The sequence below is a fragment of the Oncorhynchus kisutch genome, linkage group LG21 (genome assembly GCF_002021735.2).
Source record: "Oncorhynchus kisutch isolate 150728-3 linkage group LG21, Okis_V2, whole genome shotgun sequence".
Classification (NCBI taxonomy): domain Eukaryota; kingdom Metazoa; phylum Chordata; class Actinopteri; order Salmoniformes; family Salmonidae; genus Oncorhynchus; species Oncorhynchus kisutch.
The window spans coordinates 11,449,456-11,470,569 of record NC_034194.2 but is presented as its reverse complement, the minus strand read 5'-3'; the positions used below and the strand labels follow the sequence as shown (position 1 = coordinate 11,470,569).

General features: G+C 43.3%; 1 protein-coding gene across 11 annotated transcripts in view; it reads left to right on the top strand.

Annotated features, from left to right (window-relative positions):
• Window positions 1–21,114, top strand: part of arid1b (AT-rich interactive domain 1B) — a 114,002-nt gene that overhangs the window by 24,539 nt on the left and 68,349 nt on the right. For 8 of the 11 annotated variants that reach the window (XM_031800837.1, XM_020455343.2, XM_020455344.2 and 5 more), the window contains one exon: window positions 2,974–3,129. The exons of 1 other annotated variant lie outside the window; for it this stretch is intronic. In XM_031800837.1, the coding sequence (XP_031656697.1) occupies window positions 2,974–3,129 (156 nt within the window). The remainder of the gene's footprint in view (window positions 1–2,973; window positions 3,130–21,114) is intronic. 2 more of the 11 variants (XM_031800839.1, XM_031800840.1) reach the window with 1 other exon arrangement.

Sequence of the window (21,114 nt, the reverse complement as noted above, 5' to 3'; positions counted from 1 at the left end):
TCAGCTGCAGTCTTTAAGTATTTAAACCACGAGTCGAGGTCCGCGCCCTAGCGGAAATCACATGGGCTTATAAAAAAAAAAATCCCAGTTAAACAATCTGTTTAGGCTAGATCAGTTTTCAATAAAAAAAAAAAAGAATTAAAACCGTGGATGCGTCTAAATCCACCTCGTCCGCCGATGTCGCACTTCCAGAGCTAGAGCTGTGTTTGTCAGACCATGAGACATCCCTCATCTGTCTTTTCACAACATTGTCTGTAGCCTCTGAACGGTTTGGCCTACAAACTATTATGACCCCTCTATGGAAAAAGAAGACTCTCACAAACACAATGGTGTTCTCCGTTTTGCTTTATGACACCCACAAGCGTCTCAGGACTCATCTGATCTGCCAACCTCTGTCTGTAGCGGCCGAACAGTTTGGGCTACACACTAATATGACATCTCTATATTAAGGTGAGACTCTCACGAACACGTACTGTACATGTCGGTTGTTTTGCTCTAGGACGCCCACAGGCCGTGACTCGTCTGAATGTCCCCCGGTCCCGGGGAAACATTTTTTTTATGGAAGTTCAGAACATATGGAGATGGTTTAATACCAAAAATAAGGGGTTAAAAAAAAAAAGAGATCTTTCTCTTAGATATAGGACAGAATAACTTCCTTAGGTTTTTTTATTCAATGTGTTTGTATGGGCTAATAGCAGTAAGGCCAAATACAATTTTTCATAAAAAAAATGTTTCAGGGGGGGTCTTAAAAATCAAATAGTAAAATGATCCTTGGTATGACCTTTAAACAATTCCATATAGCTTAGTAGAAATCCCCCCCGGGCTTTTATGGGTTTAAAATATCTGCTGAGGCGCACTTTGAAGATGCTAGAACAGTCCATATGAACTTTTCATCTGCAAACAAAATGAGCAATGAATAGAAAAATCTGACAACCCCATAATAGAATAGATAATCTATTTACCTTGTGTGTTCTATGCAAGATAAATATTACTCTCGAGGCATATTTACATTACGAGTGGCACAGGGATGGAAATACGCATTCTGACATGCAGTCAATGCACAACGATTTTTGCAATCGTGGGGAAAACAGATTGTGATGCCCTCTGTTAAAAAGAAAGGGTTCCCAGCTCGGAGAGGAGAGCGAGGCATGGAGAGCGGCAGCGAGCTAGGGGAGGTTGAGTTAGGCTCCCAGATATCAGTGTCTCGGTTCCAGAGTGATGAGCTCATGTGTGGAAAAACAGCCTCGCCGCCCTCAGAGCTTAAGGAGCTCCTGGCTGGTTGGGCAATGAGCATTGCATACAGCTATTGGATTGTAAGACCGCTCATTGCTGCACTACAATACATTTATTTTATATGGGCCTCCTCGTCAGTGTCCTCCCTTTCGATGCAGTCGAATAACCATGTTTCTGGGGCTGTGTCCCAAATGGCACCCTATTCCTTATATAGGGTACTTATTTTTACCATGGGCCCTGCTGAATAGTAAAACATCTCACTGTCAATGTCCACACCTCTGCGAGTCGTTTTCGAGCTATATATCTGGGAGTTTGAGGCCTCTTATCGATCTGATCTAGTGAAATGCTGTTTTTTTTAACAGAAGAAAATTATATCTACGTGGTGTGGAACTTAAAGGGCAATTCCATCACTTTATAACCTCATTCATTATCTCCAGCACAATACCAGTGTCTACATATGTGACGGCGACATATTTCTATATTTTGTAGTAAACAAAGTCATACCCGATGACATTTAAAAACAATGATTTTCAAATAGAAAATTCCCTCCCTCTGGCTAAAACCTTGTCACAGAGTAGGATTTAAGACCCTTTTCAACCACTGTGCGCCGTTGTCACATATGTAGACACTGCTATGATGCTGGAGATGATGAGTGAGGAATTGCCTTTTAAGGTCAGGAAATGGAAATAACCCAGCTATATTTCATTGATTGCTCTTATGTGTGCCCCAAATGGCACCCTATCCCTTTTATAGGGTGCTACTTTTGACCAGGACCCATACGACTCTGGTCAAAAGTAGTGCACAAGAAGGTATAGGGTGCAATTTAGGACATACACACATTCCTCTCAGGTTTCCTAGATCTGTGATATTTCATATATTGACAAGGCTAGTGTTGTTGAGCTCGGCTTTTGCATTGAATCATTTTATCACCTACACAGAAATTAAAATAAACTTCTTTCAAGCTGAATTCCGCCTCTAGCAGAAATGTTATGACTTATTTTCGAGATGGTATACTCTAGAATAGATATCTCTGTTGCTGTTCTGTACATTGATCAAAAACCGCATTCTCATTTTCACCGCTGATGGTTTAGGCTTTTTTATTTTTATAATAAAGACTTTGACACATTGCTGCCTAATGTAAGTGACTCCAGATGAGGCAGAGAGAGGGATGAGCCAATAACAGCTGTTCCCCAAAACGTCTTACATAAGACGCAGTGAAAGGAAGGAGGGAGAGCCTGTGTCTGCGTCCCAAATGACACCCTATTCCCTTTTATAATGCACTACTTTTGGGCCCTGGTTTAAAAGTAGTGCACTATAGGGAATACAGTGCCATTTGGGATGCAGCTGCTGTGTGTATTATCGACGTCAACACAACAGTAATGTCCCAAGGCTGGAAAAAAAGAAAAACCTGAGTTCCTGCTCGTCACTTCTCACAGTGCTATTAGTCAACCCCAGACTCAAGGTGAAGAACTCAGTTAGCGTACTTGGGACTGAGTGCAGATCTTTTAGGCTATAGGCCTACTTCACCAAGGTGATTGTGAGTGTAGTTAATCAAATTCAGTTCTGATATGAATTGGGATTGGTGTTCTTTATTGACCGCTGATAAGAATGCTTAGTAATAGTGAACTAAAGGCCATTGGTCGAGAACGACTCGCAGAGTTGTGGACATTGACAGGGAGATATTTTAAGGAGTATTTCTATGATACCTGACTTGAGGTCTCCCTTTACTGTGTCTCTCAGCAGATGGTAGCCCAGTATGGACAGCAGCATCAGGGGCAGCAGGGTGGGTACTGCCAGCCGCAGGGCCAGTCCCCATACTTCAGCCCTCCCCAGCAACAGCCCACCGCCCCCACACAGCCCCCCTACATGCAGCCACGCCCACCACCACCACAACAGGTAAGACTACAAGCCCCACAATACCCTGCTCGTGAGGAAGTTGAGCAGCAGTTTGTGAGGACTTTGGTTTGACAGACTTTTCGGCAGTGCTTATTGGTTAGTTCATGTCCGTGTCCTTGATACCGGTGTGGGAGAGTGTAACCAAAGTAGTGTTCACTCTATAAGCATGCATAATACACAAGTGGAGAGACCTTCCTTTTTGGAACGTTGGGGCTCATTGTTTAGGGTTTCAAGTTCACTAGGATTCTGTTTTCATTTGTTAGCTAATGGACCTGGGTGGCCCCTGTTTATTCTAGCTAAATTAAAAAACGAAAAGAGCAATACATTAAACTAATTCTGCGCTGTAGTGTTCTCCAGAGATTAGAGTGGGCCGGTATCTGTTCCATCTGCACTTCCTCTGTTCCGTCCTCTCTGTACCTGCGTCCCAAATGGCATCCTATTTCCTATTGTAGTGCACGACTAGAAACCGGAGTGCGCTATATATTGAACAGGGTTCCATTTGAGAGGCAGACCTTGGATCTCATACAGGGGCCAGTGGCTTTAATGAAGTCCACCCTCTCTGGTTGTTATATTGAGTCAGCGATTTGGCTGCTCATGTTTTTGAGGTGGAGGCAGCAGGTCAGCCGCAGTGCTTTGCATTCAGCGGAGCAGAGAGTTACCGTTCAGGGAGTCCTTGGATGAAGGGAAAACCCTGACCCGTTTGTTTACCTGATTCACATAGGATTTTCGGTATGTTGCCTGAAAAAACGATTGGGCAATGTTTGTATGGTCCTCTTTCAAACAGCCAAATTTGTAACACATTCTTCTTGGAATTTGCTTTTTATAGCCATTGCTTAGCCACAACTGAGCAAGACATTCAACTTTGACCCTGTTGCAATTGTTGTCATGGTAACCTGCCCTGACAGCAAGCTCTAAATTCCTCAGACAGAAATGCACTCGTTTCAATTCTTCACATTCACAACAGTAAGTTTGCAGATCGCCATAATTGTTAATAAGTATCTTGTAATGTGTTAAATTGTCCTGTTATGGTGAAAAATAAAAACTGTAGGCTAAACTCAAAATGTTGTCATATGTTCTGGTACCTATATGAGCTGGCTAGATGGCTAACAAGCTAGCAACAAACCGAGACATTGTCTAGAAAGTTGTTTTTAGTTGCCTGGCTTGCTAGATTGATATATCCTAAATAAATGTTTAAAATGCTGTGTTTTTTTTGGTGCAAAAAAAATAGAGCAGGTAACGTTGCTATTTGGACCAGGCTGCTGCGATGTCATGCACACTACCGTTATTGTGTTTGTACTTTTTTCATAATGACAAGGACAAGTTTGATGTCGTACAACAACAATGGAACGTTCATGATTTAATGCATACTGAAGACGGTAAGATGAAAGGCGACGTTTCAGGAGCCCCTTTTAGGTGTTGGTGGAAATAAACGTACAGGCTTTGTCACCGGCAATACCTTTCAGATATGAAGAAAAGTTGTCGGAATGCCAAAGTTGATGGGGTTTTGTCTCATGTTTGAAAGGGATATTGATGTAATACCTGGGGCTCATTTGATGAGAGAGCGCCTCTGAGAAGAAATACAAAGCGAGCAAGGGAATAGGGAGGGAGGGAGTGTATAGTGGTGCTGGCTGGATGGCGTAATGAGAGATTGACCTTGAGTAAAATTCTCTGGGGTTTCCAGTGTGATATCTGAGGAGAGCGGTACACGCACTGCAGCGAGCTGCTCTGTCATATTGCTAAGCTTCTTTTTATTCCCACACCCCTAACTGTATCATTTTCATTTTCTCTTAGATGACGGCAAGATTGATAGAAACATTTTCAATTTCTGTCCACTCCCACTGTTTTTGACAGAGAGGATGGGGGAAATATGCAGGTGAAATGAGACTGTTGCCCTCGATTACCACGGTTCCTGCTAAAACCACAGTCCCAAGATGGCCGCCAGCGTGCTTGTTAGACCAGTGTTTATGGTGAAACTGGGGGTTGTAATGATGAAGCTCGGCTGCTAACAACAGTGTGTGTGAACTCTGTCAGGGGCCACCAAACAAGACGAGGGGGCGCTTCTAAGTTATCTCCTTATAGGATCCCTACACATTGTTCCAGCAGCCACAAATCCCAATCAGATTCTAGACCCTGTGCGAGTGATGAAGAGCTTATCAGTGGCAGTCTGTATTGAGCTCTGCGTGTTTCCCCCGTGACTCAGTCTCTCTCCTCCGACAGCCTTAATTAGCTTTGTGTGTGTGTGTTGCCTTCGTGAGACAATGAGTCAGCGGACACCCAGGGAAACGGGTGTGTGTTTGATACAATGAAGCCGGGAGAAAGGAAAAGAAAGAGGGGGGAGGCTCCCCTCTCGGACATGGGTTTTCATTGATGAGGAGTGAGTGTGAACGCGTCCCTAATGTTACCCTATTCCCTATAAAGTGTAGGGCTCTGGTCTGAAGTAGTGCACTCTATAGGGAATATGTTGTCATTTGGAACGCACACTGTGTTTGGTAACTGCAGCCTGGCTGTTGTCTTATCTCTGTGAAAAACGGTCTCGAGTGAGGGGAGTAGGAAAAATCCTCCAAGCTAGCTGCCAGGGTCCAAGCCTTCCCCGGTATTTCACTGAGAATATTAATGCTACTCTCAGACAAGCCAAGGAGCCTTTTATCAGCTGTGATGGAGCTGGACTGGAGGTTACATTACACTCTGCAGGAAAGATGGTTTTGGCCTTAGTCGGCTTGAAAGTAGAGTAGCTTTTCTCCCTCAGCTCCATTTGACTTGATATTCAGTGCATTTGGAAAGTATTCAGACCCCTTGACCTTTTCTACATTTTGTTACGTTACAGCCTTACACTCAAATGGATTAAATAAAAACAATTCCCTCATCCATATACACACACAATACCCCATAATGACAAAGCGAAAACAGGTTTAGATTTTAATCAAATCTATAAAAAAAATTAAACGACCTTGTATACTGAAGTATTCAGACCCTTTGCTATGAGACTCGGAATTGTGCATCCTGTTTCATTGATCATCCTTGATGTTTCTACAACTTGATTGGAGTGCACCTGTGATAAATTCAATTGGTTGGACATGATTTAGAAAAGGCACACACCTGTCTATATACCCACAGTTGACAGTGCATGTCATAGCAAAAACCAAGCCATGAGGTCGAAGGAATTGTCCTTAGGGCTCCGGACAGAATTGTCTCGAGGCACAGATCTGAGGTATTGTGTGTAGAATGAGGGGAGGAGATGTAATTCATTTTAGAATAAGGCTGTAACAAAAGGTAGAAAAAGTCAAGGGGTCTGAATACTTTCTGAATGTGCTGTAGGCCTGTAGTTCACCAGAAGTCTTGAACCCGTTCAGGCAGCCCTTCTACTCTCATTGTCTGGGTCTCTATGGTAACAGCACAGCCTTGCAGACCGCTGCAACTTGACAAGTGTTTTCTTCTCAAACGATTCACTAGAATTAATTGGTGATTAAGTGTCGGCTCCTATTTTTTTTAAACAAAAATAAATAAATGCTCAAGCCTGCTAGTATATAAATTACCGGGGATGTAAAATGACAAGCATTCACCAGGCAGGGCAGGTACACACTGGTCAGATGCAAATCCCTTTTAAAATAGGCAAACTTTTTTTTAGAGCAATTTTTATTTTTTATTCTTTGGGGGGCTACTGCTTAAGAGACCGATTGCCTGGGTTTGGTAGCGCTCCAGTCCTCCCTGTCATAATAAGCAACAAAGGACATGGGAATTTTCAATAACCTAATCTATATTCCTTTAACTGTGAGGTCTGAGGGTATTGTCAGCAATAAGCATATGCCCATAGAGTTTAATTCCACTGTTTGCACTGATACTGTGTGCCCTAGGAAGAAGCCCACTGTCGGTAGCCCACTCAGTACCATTGGCTCAAATGCAAATGTCACTGACATGTATGTCTTGGATCAGCCAATCAGAAAAGCACTAATAAATAAACAAGCAACCCAGAAAAAGGACAACAAAAATTCCATATTAGCATATACAGTTGAAGTTTACATACACCTTAGCCAAATACATTTAAACTCAGTTGCTCACAATTCCTGACATTTAATCCTAGTAAAGATTCCTTGTCCTAGGTAATTTAGGATCACTACTTTTATTTTAAGAATGTGACATGTCAGAATAATAGTAGGGAGAATTATTTCAGCTTTTATTTCTTTCATCACATTCCCAGTGGGTCAGAAGTTTACGTACACTCAATTAGTATTTGGTAGCATTGCCTTTAAATTGTTTAATTTGTGTCAAACGTTTCAGGTAGCCTTCCACACGCTTCCCACAATAAGTTGGGTGAATTTTGTCCCATTCCTCATGACAGAGCTGGTGTAACTGAGTCAGGTTTGTTGGCCTCCTTGCTCGCACACGCTTTTTCAGTTCTTCCCACAAATGTTCTATAGGATTGTTGTCAGGGCTTTGTGATGGCCACTCCAATACCTTGACTTTGTTGTCCTTAAGCCATTTTGCCACAACTTTGGAAGTATGCTTGGGGTCATTGTCCATTTGGAAGACCCATTGCGACCAAGCTTTAACTTGCTAAGCTGAAGTCTTGAGATGTTGCTTCAATATATCCACATACTTTTCCTACCTCATGATGCCATCTATTTTGTGAAGTGCAGCAGTCCTTCCTGCAGGAAAGCACCCCCACAACATGATGCTGCCACCCCCGTGCTTCACAGATGGGATGGTGTTCTTCGGCTTGCAAGCCTCCCTCTCTTTCTCCAAATATAACTATGGTCATTATGGCCAAATAGTTCTGTTTTTGTTTCATCAGACCAGAGGACATTTCTCCAAAAAGTATGATCTTTGTCCCAATGTGCAGTTGCAAACCGTGGTCTGGCTTTTTTTATGGCAGTTTTGGAGTGGTCTTCTTCCTTGCTGAGTGGCCTTTCAACTTATGTCGATATAGGACTCGTTTTACTGTGCATTAATATACTTGTGTACCTGTTTCCTTTTTTACCTAGAACCTATTCTTGTAGGGTGTTGCTATAGACCACAGAGTGCTAAAAGTCCGTATTTTTATTATATTTGTGAAATGCTTGATAATGTATGTGATATCAACAGAGGTATATTTTCTGTGAGACCTAAATATTGGACTGTTTATCATCAAGCTGTCCACTCAAAAATAATCTTCAAGCTGTGACCGATGCCTGCAATCTGGTTCAAGTCAACCTACTAGGGTATTTTACAAACGGAACAGGAACTAAATTCTCTTGACCACATACAATGGCAGTATCCACACCCATCGGATGTAGTGATCACAATATAGTAACCACATCTAGAAAAACAAAATTTGAAAGACTGGACCTAAAATTGTGTATAAGCGTTCATGCAAGAGGTTTTGCAATGATTCCTATGTCGAAGATATGAGAGAGAAACAACCTGATGTTGCACTTGAAGCATTCATTAAATAGCTTCTTCCGGTTACTGAAAGGCATGTGCCCATCAACAAATCCCCATGGGTAGATGATGACTTGAAAAATTGTATGGCTAAGCGGGATGAGGCAAAGGGAATAGCAAATAAGTCTGACAACACAGCAGATTGGCAAACATACAGTAAATTGAGAAGTCACGTAACTAAACAAAAAGAAGGAACTTTACTTTGGAACAAAGATAAATTATATAAAGAATGATAGTAAAAGGCCCTGGACCTTAAATGAAATTCTAGGCAAAAAAGCATTGAGGCAGATGGGTTGTTCATAACAAAACACTTTCTTTTTTTTCGTTGACAAGATGATTAGCAAATTTAGGCATGACCTACAAACACAAGTACGGAACCTTCATATTCATGCATAACGGACCAAATAATGAAAGACAAGCGCTGTAGTTTTGAATCCTGCAAAGCTAGCATGGAAGAGGTGAAAGCATCTACAAATAAGGACAAACCACCTGATACTGACAACCTGGATGTTAAATTACTGAGGTTGGTAGTGAAATAAATTGCGACTCCTGTAAGCATTTCATTGTAAGGTGCCACCTGTTGTAGCGGCGCGTGTGACAAATAAAATTTGAATTGATTCCTATTTGCCACATCTTCAATTTAAGCCTTGAAGACGGTGTGTGCGCCCTCAGGCCTGGAGGGAGGCAAAGGTCGTACCGCTGCCAAAGAATAGCAAAGCACTCTTTAATTGTTCAAACAACCAACCAATCAGCATCATACCGGTGCTTATCAAGCTTTTGGGAAAAACTGTTTAACCAAATCGTGTTATTTTCCAGAAACCAAATGAAGACTTTCCGCATTCTTATAGGGAAGGGCACTCAACATGAATGAAGGGCACTGACACAAATTACTGATGATTGGATGAAAGAAATGACTAAACCAGAGTGTATGCGGCGGGTCCTTAAATTCGTTTATCTAAATTAAAGGCCTTAAATGTCTTATTGTCCTAAACAATGCGACCGGAGATGACTACGGTGTTTCAGCAATGTTGTGCAGCTGTTAAATTGTTGCCACCGCCACTCAAACTATAGCCTACTCCTTTTCAAGATGCTACAGCACTTCTCATGTAGCCTACGACTCTGTGTACAAAATGGATAGCCAAGTCTAAACATTGCTTGTAGCTCGGCTAGTTAGCTCACTCGTTAGCTAGCTAGTTAACCATTTTAGCTATTGAATGATTTGGTCAAACAGCAAAGTGCATTATCTTCATAATTCCTCAAAAGAAAGTGACTGCCCTGCCCATGTACCTGTTTCGCTGGGGCCTGCTGCAGTGATAATGAGCGAGCCACCTTTTACTGACTTTCCCGCTGCGCTCCTGTAGGAAGTAGGCACCTCGGGGGGGGGGGGGGGGTTGTGATATATGGCTAATATTCCACGGATTAAGGGCTGTGTCTAGGCAGTCCGCACTGCGTCGTAAGAACAGCCCTAAGCCGTGTTATATTGACAATATACCACATGTACCACCTGCCAAGCGCGGGCAGATTTCGGCATTGGTGCGTAAGATGGACTAATGTACCATCCACGATAGCGCCTGGTAACACTCTGGGCTCTACAATGTGAGCAATTAGGAAAAATAGTCAAGTATTGCCAAAAGTGAGTTGTGACTTATAGCAAAATAAATGCTGCAGTAGCTGTTTTCAAAGTATTTCTGTCGTTTTTGTTTCATATTTGGAAATGCACAAAGAAATCGGAATCCTAAAGATTTGTTTTTAGAAGCAATGGGCACAGGCATAAACGTTGGTCTAATTTACTCAAGTCTACTAAAGAGACTTGTCCTCGCGTTTCTTGGCTATTTACAGTGGGGCAAAACAGTATTTAGTCAGCCACCAATTTTGCAAGTTCTCCCACTTAAGATAAGAGAGGCCTGTAATTTTCATCATAGGTACACTTCAACTATGACAGACAAAATGAGAGAAAAAAAATCCAGAAAATTACATTGTAGGATTTTTTATGAAATTATTTGCAAATTATGGTGGAAAATAAGTATTTGGTCACCTACAAACAAGCAAGATTTCTGGCTCTCACAGACCTGTAACTTCTTCTTTAAGAGGCTCCTCTGTCCTCCACTCGTTACCTGTATTAATGGCACCTGTTTGAACTTGTTGAACTTGTTATCAGTATAAAATGCATACAAACTTGTATGTATACCAGCCACGGTGACAGGTAGATGTAAAAAAATTAATATATATATATATATTTTAGGCCCTGGTAATAAACTCAGCAAAAAAACGAAATGTCCTCTCTTTGTCAACTAAGTTTATTTTCAGCAAACTTTACGTGTAAATATTTGTATGAACATAACAAGATTCAACAACTGAGACACAAACTGAACAAGTTCCACAGACTAACAGAAATTGAATAATGTGTCCCTGAACAAAGGGGGGGGGGGGTTCAAAATCAAAAGTAACAGTCTGTATCTGGTGTGGCCACCAGCTGCATTAAGTACTGCAGTGCATCTCCTCTTCATGGACTGCATCAGATTTGCCAGTTCTTGCTGTGAGATGTTACCCCACTCTTCCACCAAGGCACCTGCAAGTTTCCGGGCATTTCTGGGGGGAATGGCCCGAGCCCTCACCCTCCGATCCAACAGGTCCCAGATGTGCTCATTGGCATTGAGATCCGGGCTCTTCGCTTGCCATGGCAGAACACTGACATTCGTGTCTTGCAGGAAATCACGCACAGAGCGAGCAGTATGGCTGGTGGCATTGTCATGCTGGAGGGTCATGTCAGGATGAGCCTGCAGGAAGGGTACCACATGAGGGAGGAGGATGTCTTCCCTGTAACGCACAGCTTTGAGATTGCCTGCAAATGACAACAAGCTCAGTCCGATGATGCTGTGACATACCACCCCAGACCATGACGGACCCCCTCACCTCCAAATCGATCCTGCTCCAGAGTACAGGCCTCGGTGTAATGCTCATAACTTCGACGATTAACACGAATCCGACCATCACCCCATGTGAGACAAAACCGTAACTCGTCAGTGAAGAGTCAGTCCTGTCTTGTCCAGCGACGGTGGGTTTGTGCCCATAGGCGACGTTGTTGCCGGTGATGTCTGGTGAGAACCTGCCTTACAACAGGCCTACAATCCCTCAGTCCAGCCTCTCTCAGCCTTTTGCGGACAGTCTGAGCACTGATGGAGGGATTGTGCGTTCCTGATGTAACTCGGGCAGTTGTTGCCGTGCTGTACCTGTCCTGCAGGTGTGATGTTCGGATGTACCGATCCTGTGCAGGTGTTGTTACACGTGGTCTGCCACTGTAAGAACGATCAGCAGTCTGTCCTGTCTCCCTGTAGCACTGTCTTAGGCGTCTCACGTACGGACATTGTAATTTATTGTCCTGGCCACATCTGCAGTCCTTATGCCTCCTTGCGGCATGCCAAAGGCACGTTCGCGATGATGAGCAGGTGTTTGGTGTTTTTCAGAGCAAGTAGAAAGGACTCTTTTTAGTATCCTATGTTTTCATAACTGTGACCTTAATTGCCTACCGTCTGTAAGCTGTTAGTATCATAATGACTGTTCCACAGGTGCATGTTCATTAATTGTTTATGGTTCTTTGAACAAGCATGGGAAATGGTGTTTATACCCTTTACAATGAAGATCTGTGATGTTATTTGGATTTTGATGAATTGTCTTTGAAAGACAAGGTCCTGAAAAGGGGAAATTTCTTTTTTTGCTGAGTTTACTTGTCACAGGTGAAGAGAGGATGTTCTCAGCTTTGTGCAGGTATATTTTACAACCAAGAAATTGATGGATTTGAGATATGGAGTGCGCGAAATGAGCATTTGCCATTGTGAGCGCATTGGTCTCTACGAGCACATCGGTCTCATTGACTCTCAGACTATCCCGCAGGTGAAGAAGCAGGATGTGGAGGTGTTGGTCTGCAGTTGTGAGGCCAGCTGGATGTACTGCCAAATTTTCTAAAATGCTGTTGGGAGGCAGACATTCCTGCAGTCAGCATGCCAACTGCACGCTCCCTCAACTTGAGACTGTGTGTTGTGTGACAAAACTGCACATTTTAGAGTGGCCTTTTATTGTCCCCAGCACCTGTGTGTAATGATCATGCTTGTTTAGTCAGCTTCTTGATATGCCACACATCAGGGGGATGGATTATCTTGGCAAAGGAGAAATGCTCACTAACAGGGATGTAAACAAATTTGTGCACACAATTTGAGAGAAATATGCTTTTAGTGTGTGTGGAATATTTCTGGTATTTATTTTTTGGGGAACACTTTACATTTATATTTTTGTTCAGTGTACATTTAGAGGTAGTGATCTAGCTAATGTTTTCTATAAATATGGGAATATTAGCAGGTTTGTGGCGCACACAGACCTCAATTGGTATTGAATTGCATTTCAAATGTTATTAAAGGTCTTACATCTTAAATTCCAAACCAAAATGATTTCATTTCAGGTGACTAAGACGAGACAATTGTCTCTAAATAAATCTGACAAAGTGGACTGGACAAGAGTTTTTGGAGAGATTGAGAGCTTTTCAGTGATAAGCACAATTATTATTTGCAGCACAGATGCACAGTTCTGTTCAGCAGTGGGAAGGAAACTCCACACCTGGCACACACACCGACATCAGCTAGTGAACTGCGGGGGAGCAAGCGATGAGTGTGGGCAGACAGTTTCCCCTTCCGATTAGACCCATTGCGCAGACAACCCTTTCTTCTCCGTAGCTAACCAGTCACCACCAGCCTTCTAATTAGCTGCCCTTTACATGGTTAAGAAACACACGCTGCTATACTGAATTCAAAATAATAGCAGCATTGAGTTTAATAGTAAAACGACTGTCTCGCTATGTTTCTCTCCCCTGAGTATAGAAAAGTAGGCGGTCTTTGAATTTGTAGTCTCGCTCAACCCTCCCACTTTCTGCACTGCATTTCATAGCCAGGTTCTGAAGCCAACGTAGCAAAGTCTCCCTTGTTTCCTCTGTGAAGACGGCTTGATTCTAGCCCTTGCCATTCAAAAGACATGACCCATAATACTGACGCTGTTTTTTTTCTTTTTCTATCATGCATTAATAGACCACATTTTACATTCATGAAGCACATTGCGGGTTGTTCTAAAACTAGGCTACTTGCAGACCGGGCCATTAACCATTTGTTTAGGAGACAACTTGTTCAATAATTTTACCAGGCTAGCTATAGCTAACAACCTGGGGCGGGTTCAGCTGGACGCAACGATTTTGGAACATTCAGATAGAAATATGCTATGTAGAACACACGTGTGTCTCTCTGACATGTTGATTAAGGAGTGGGGTCTCTTCATGGACGTTCGAAAACGTTTTGCAACGAAACGTGGCCCTGATAACATTACCAGTATCCTATATGCAAACAATTGGTGGCACAGACAGAAAGGAAAAGGGATGGCAAGCAATTTATTGACTAAATCCTTCTTGCCACTACACTATATCTGACTGGGTAAATCACTTTATGTTGAGTTAATGTGGACCCAGTGACTCAGATTTGAGCACTTCGACCAGGACTCGAGCACCGGGGCATGGACTTTAGCCATAGGTAGTTACTCGTGTCTCTGACTCGGACTTGAGCACAGGGGGCTCGAGGTTGTGACTCAACTACATCACTGGGTGAAACAGTCATTACCCAGTGGGCACACACTGGTTGAATACATTTCATTTCAATGAAATGACGTTGAACCAACGTGGAATAGGCATTGAATTGACGTCTGCCCAGTAGGTAGCTCTCGTTCAGTCATTAGACACCAATGTGGCTGCGGTGCCTGTGGAACATTGATAACAATGGCAATGACCGAGTGACGGAGGGGCAACCCACACTACTTTGCGAATACTTTGCTGCACCGTCTGGTGATTGTGCTACCTCTCTTTCGTTCACTCGTTCTGCGTGTGTGTGTCTGTGCAAGATCTACAGTATTTAGGCTGGTTTAGGTATTTAAATGACCAGATAATTAATATATTCTTGTGTATGTCATATTTCTGCTGTTGGAAGAGAATAGGATGTTATACAGAAAAATATGTTGCTAGGACAAGTCTATGTATATTTGTGCACATGGAGGGCGGTGAACATTCAGATAGAAATATGCTATGTAGAACAAACATGTGTCTCTCTATGTTGATTAAGGAATTACGTCTCTATTCAAAGATGGCGCCGAGGAACATGGCTGACGTTTTTTATTCTCCCAACCAATTGTGCTATTTTGTTTTTTTTGTAACTTGTTTTTTTTACATATTGTGTAGATAATGTTGCTGCTCTTATGATGAAAACAACTTCTGGATATTAGAACAGTGATTACTTGACGTGGACTGGAAGAAACCTTTTCCTTTAACGAGTCCAACGAGAAGGATATCCTGCTTTCACTGGAACAGGCCCAGATGTACACCTTTTGTGTGAAGAAAAGACGCACGAAAAGGGGCCGCAGATCGGGCAGCCTTCCGAGAATCCATAGGCGAGCGAGTGAACTCCCACTGCCATCTGTTCTTCTTGCTAACGTGCAATCATTGGAAAATAAAATTGATGGATGACCTACCATTTAAGATTATCCTACCAATGGGACATCAAAAACTGTAACATCTTATGTTTCACCGAGGCGTGGCTGAAAGACGATACGGACAATATAGAGCTAGCGGGATTTTCCATGCATCGGCAGAACAGACGGTACCTCTGGTAGATAAGGGGTGGGGGTGTGTGTCTATTTGTCAACTGCTGGTGCGCAATGTCTAATATTAAAGAAGTCTTGAGGTATTACTTGCATGAGCTAGAATGCAGTATGATAAGCTGTAGACCACACTATCTACCAAGAGAGTTGTCATCTAAATTATTCGTAGCAGTCTATTTACCACCACTGAACGAAACTGGCACGAAGACCGCTCTCAACCAACTCTATAAGGCCATAAGCAAAGAAGAAAATGCTCACCCAGAAGTGGCGCTCCTAGTGGCTGGGGACCTTAATGCAGGCAAACTTAAAATCAGTTTTACCAAATTTTTATCAGCATGTCACATGCAAACCAGAGGGAAAAAAATCATAGACCATCTTTACTCTACACACAGAGATGCATACAAAGCTCTCCCCCGCCCTCCATTTGGCAAATCTGACCATAATTATATCCTCCTGATTCCTGCTTAGAAGCAAAAACTAAAGCAGGAAGTACCCGTGACTCGCTCAATATGGAAGTGGTCAGATGATGCAGGTGCTACACTACAGGACTGTTTTGCTAGCACAGACTGGAATATGTTCTGGGATTCATCCAATGGCATTGAGGAATACACGACCCCAGTCATCGGCTTCATCAATACGTGCATCGACGACGTCGTCCCCACAGTGACTGTACATACATATCCCAACCAGAAGCCATGGATTACAGGCAACATCCGCATCGCGCTAAAGGCTAGAGCTGCCACTTTCAAATGAATCCGGATGCTTATTAGAAATCCCGCTATGCCCTCAGACGAACCATCAAACAAGCAAAGCGTCAATAACGGATTAATATTGAATCCTACTACACCAGCTTAATGTGGCAGGGCGTGAAAACTTTTACCGATTTACAAAGGGAAACCCAGACGCGAGCTGCCCAGTGACGAAAGTATACCAGACGAGCTAAATGCCTTTTTATGTTAGCTTCGAGGCAAGCAACACTGAAGCATGCACAAGAGCACCTGCTGTTCTGGATGACTGTGTGATAATGCTCTCTGTAGCCGATGTGAACAAAACCTTTAAACAGGTCAACATTCACAAAGCCGCTGGGCCAGACTGATTACCAGGGCGTGTACTCCGAACATGCACGGACCAACTGTCTTCACTGACATTTTCAACCTCTCCCTGATGAGTCTGTAATACCTTTGTTTCAAGCAGACCACCATAGTCCCTGTGCCCAAGGAAGCGAAGGTAACCTGCCTAAATGATTACCGCCCCGTGGCACTCATGTCGGTAGCCATGAAGTGCTTTGAAAGGCTGGTCATGGCTCACAACAACAGCATCGTCCCGGACACCCTAGACCCACACCAATTCGCACACCGCCCCAACAGATCCACATATGACGCAATCGCACTCCACACTGCCCATTTCTCACCTTGACAAAAGGAACACCTATGTGAGAATGCTGTTCATTGACTACAGCTCAGCGTTCAACACCATAGTGCCCACAAAGCTCATCACTAAGCTAATGACTCTGGGACTAAACGCCTTCCTCTTCAATTGGATCCTGGACTTCCTGACGGGCCGCCCCAGGGATGGTAAGAGTAGGCAACAACACTCTGATCCTCCGCCACGCTGATACTTAACACTGGGGCCCCTCAGGGGTGTGTACTTACTCCCCTCCTGTATTCCATATTCACCCATGACTGCGTGGACAAACATGACTCCAGCACCATCCTTAAGTATGCTGATGACAACAATGGTAGGCCTGATCACCGAAAACGATGAGACGGCCTATAGGGAGAACTGGCCAGGTGCCAGGACAACAACCTCTCCCTCAATGTGAGCAATACAAAGGAGCTGATCGTGGACTACAAGAAATGGTGGGCCAAACAGGCCCCCATTAACATTGACAGGGCTATAGCGGAGCGGGTCGAGAGTTTCAAGTTCCTTGGTGTCCACATCACCGACAAACTAACATGGTCCAAACATACCAAGACAGTTGTGAAGAAGGCACCACATAACCTGGTATGGGTCATCAGATCCAAATGACAAAAATGTAACTAAGATGTAACAAAATTTTAGTCAAAATGACTAAGACTATGCTAAATCTAAAAAGTGTGGTGTACTGGCTTGAGCCATTGTTTTCTGTTTTTACTACTGACTTCCCACTGACCTTGGATAAAGCTTGTGTCTATGTACACTGACGGCTCAATAGTATACACGTCAGCTAGGACAGTAAAATAAAATAACTGGCACCTTTTAACATAGCGCTCCAGTCAGTTTTAGAATGGGTAACTGCCAATAGGCTGGTGCTAAATATCGCAGAAACGAAAAGCATTGTTTTTGGGACAAATCACTCGCTCAACTCTAAACATATAGATATATTATTCAATAATGTGACGATTGAGAAAGTTGAGGCCAAACTGCTGGGTGTAATTGTAGATAGCAAGCGGTCATGGTCAAAACCTATAGACTCCATGTCTGCTAAAATGGGAATTAGGTCTGCCCATGATAAGGCGTTGCTTAAGGCGACCAGTCCTACGGGCCCTAATTCTGTCGTACCTGGACTACTGCCCAGTTGTGTGGTCAGATGCTGCAAAGAAGGACATGGGAAAATTTGCAGTTGGTCTAGAACAGAGCAGCGCGTACTACACTTTGATGTACACGGGGAGCGAATGTCAGTAATATGCATGTCAATATCTCCTGGTTCAAATTTAAGGAGAGATTGAGTCACTGTTGGTGTTTTGTGTGAGCTGTTGAAGGTACCGAACTGTCTGTTCAAGCTTTTGGCACACAGTTCGGGCACTCATTGGTACCACACAGGACATGCAACCAGAGGTCTCTTCACAGTCCCCAGGTCCAGAACAGAGGCTGGGAAACACACATTATTCAATAAAGCCATGACTAAATAGATCCCTTTGCCACCCCAGGTAACTCAAGCTAGCAATAAAACCAGATAAACGAACACAATACGGCACGATGACGACGGGGACTGTGAAGACAGGATTTATTTTGCATTGCGTTATGTAGTAATATGTGATACGTGGTTGTCTCAACTGGCTATCTTGAGATGAATGCAGTAGCTGTGCGTAGCTCTGCTGAATGGCTAAGTTGTAATGTAAATGTACTGCTACGTATTTTATTTGTCGAGTTTCCTGTTTGGACCCCAGGAAGAGTAGCTGCCGCCTCTGCAGTAGCTAATTGGAGAGCCTAATAACTACTAAATACTTCCGAAATTATCACGATTAAATGATGAACAGGGCGCTTGCTTATGACGTATTCTTGAGCACCCAGAGGACAGCTGCTTTGGGGAATAATAGCATGTGTATTTTACACTTCTTATTGCTCATACATTTCTAATGTATGTCCCCTTTACCTCAAACGCATAAAGTGCCCGTCAGCCAGAGTTACTGCCACATTTGGCCATGGCTCGGCATTGCCGCTTTGATGAGCTTGCATCCCAACTGGCACCCTATTCCCTACACCGTAGACTAATTTTGGCCAGAGCGTTATGGGTCCTGGTCATAAGTAGTGCCTGCCCTATGTCGGGAATAGGGTGCCATTTGGGATGCAGCCATAGTCTGTGATGCTGTTGCCACAGGATGAATTCTGTTTAATTCCCTTACATCATGCATCCCTCGCTGTACTTCAAACAAATTCCCTCTGAACATATTTCATTACTGTTGCAGCCAAGCCTTTCAAAAGCAAAGGAATCATCTTTCATGTGTAAGCTATGAGTAATAACGCTCTCTGCCAGTCTGCCTGGTAAAGCTAAGATCTTGTAGAGTACTTCTATGCATTTACACAGTACGAACATCTCAAATGACCGGGAAACATTAAAATAATGGAAACAACTGACACGGCTGAATTTCATCTATTTTTTTCTATTACGCGTGTAAACCCCAAATCCAGCTTATGATGCATCTACAGCTGAAACCCATATTCATCCCCATATATGCAGAACTCCAGTAGACATTGGGTGTAGAGTTGGCCTCTTGCTGGCTGCATACTTTCACTATGATGCGTTTCGCGCGTGCACCCGTCCCAGACACTCACTCACTCACTCACACTCAGACACAATACACTGCCTGCTCCTCTCCTCTGGTCCTTCCTGCCTGTTAGTGTTCTTTATCATGCCAGAGCAGCTGTTCCATACGATCAGCGTGTCAGCGAGCACACCAGAGCACTGATATCGTCAGTGTTAACACTGACCTGGCCGTGACCCAGCGATCACGGCACTCCACTTGAGTAAACCTCGCCAGCCTGTCTGTAAACATTTCACCAGGCTAACAGCCGCACGGCACTAGTTTGTACTTCACTTCTTCTCCGCACCCCATTTCAAACCGACTCGGATTCTCGATGAACTGGCTGTGGGTTATTGGTTAGGTGCAGTTTGTATACACACGCACATTTTCAGATATATGCTAAGCATAGAAAGCCCTCAGTCATACTTTTCAATACCCCCCCCCCCCACTCCTCCTCCTGAGTATTTGCTTACCTCAGGAAATGGTGGGCTCTCGTTTGAGGAAATCCTACAAAGTAAATGAACCGCAGATGATTTAATATCCTCTAAGTCACTGGGTGGCAGGCCAGCTCATATTAATCTGTATGATTTACATAAACAAAAAAGTACAAATCATCCCTTCTCTGTTCCATGTTTGAGCTCTTTGGGATTGAAGGCAGTTTATTTTGGTGGGTTGTAGTCACCTTCCTGGCTGAGACTACAGTGCTTAACATTTTAACACAGTATTTACCATTTCAATCCAGTATTTACTATTGATGGGGGGGATCTCTACTTCCATATCGTGATCCTGTGTGGCTTAGTTGGTAGAGCATGGTGCTTGCAACGCCACAGTTGTAGGTTCGATTTCCACAGGGGCCCGCTATGAAACAAGCAAGAATGTATGCACTCACTAAAGTAAGTCGCTCTGGATAAAATACTAAAAAGTGTCTGCTAAAAGACTAAAATGTAATAATGTGCCATTTTTTAAATACCCTAATTTCCAGACTATAAGCCGCTACTACTTTCCCATGCTTTGAACCTCACAATGACGCGGCAAATTTATGGATTTTTCCCGCTTTCACAAGATTCATGCCGCCAAAAACTGAGCACCGTCACATAATGTGACGTAAATCGAGCGCGCTCAAACTTCCCATCATTCTGATTACGGTAGTCATTTTGTCACCCTCATCATGGCAAAGACACGGAGAAATGCATATGATGCAGCTTTCAAGTTGAAGGCGATCGATCTGGCTATTGGAAAAGGAGATAGAGCTGCTGACAGCGTGGAGTATTGTCAAAAAATCCACTATCATCAACGGGTTTCGAAAGGCTGGACTGCTGCGTGTTGAAGAGGGCAGCGATCCAACATCGGATGAAGCAATTCTGAGGCTATTCAACTCCGACACCGAAGGAGATGACTTCAGTGGTTTCAGTGCACAGGAGGAGGAAGATAGTGACCAATGACTTTCTTGGAAGGCTACTGTTTACTGCTATTTCGTGTTTCGTTTAAAGGCTGTGTAAAGTTAATTTGTTTCAATGTACCGGTAGGCACCTGCGGCTTATAGACGTGCGGCTTATTTATGTACAAAATACATATTATTTTTTTAAATGGGTGCGGTTTATATTCAGGTGCGCTTAATAGTCCAGAAATTACGGTATATTTCCATGGCTGATCCAAACTGGTTTTCTCATGGCTGTTTCCTGTCCCTCTGCAGCAGACATATGGGTGAGCTATATGTTTCCCAAATAAAATCCCAGTATCAAATGGCAATACAGTGCCTACAGAAAGTATTCACACCCCTTAACATTTCCCACATTTTGTTGTGTTCCAGCCTGAATTTAAAATGGATTGCATTTAAGATGGATCACTGACCTACACACAATACCCCATAATGTCAGTGTAATGT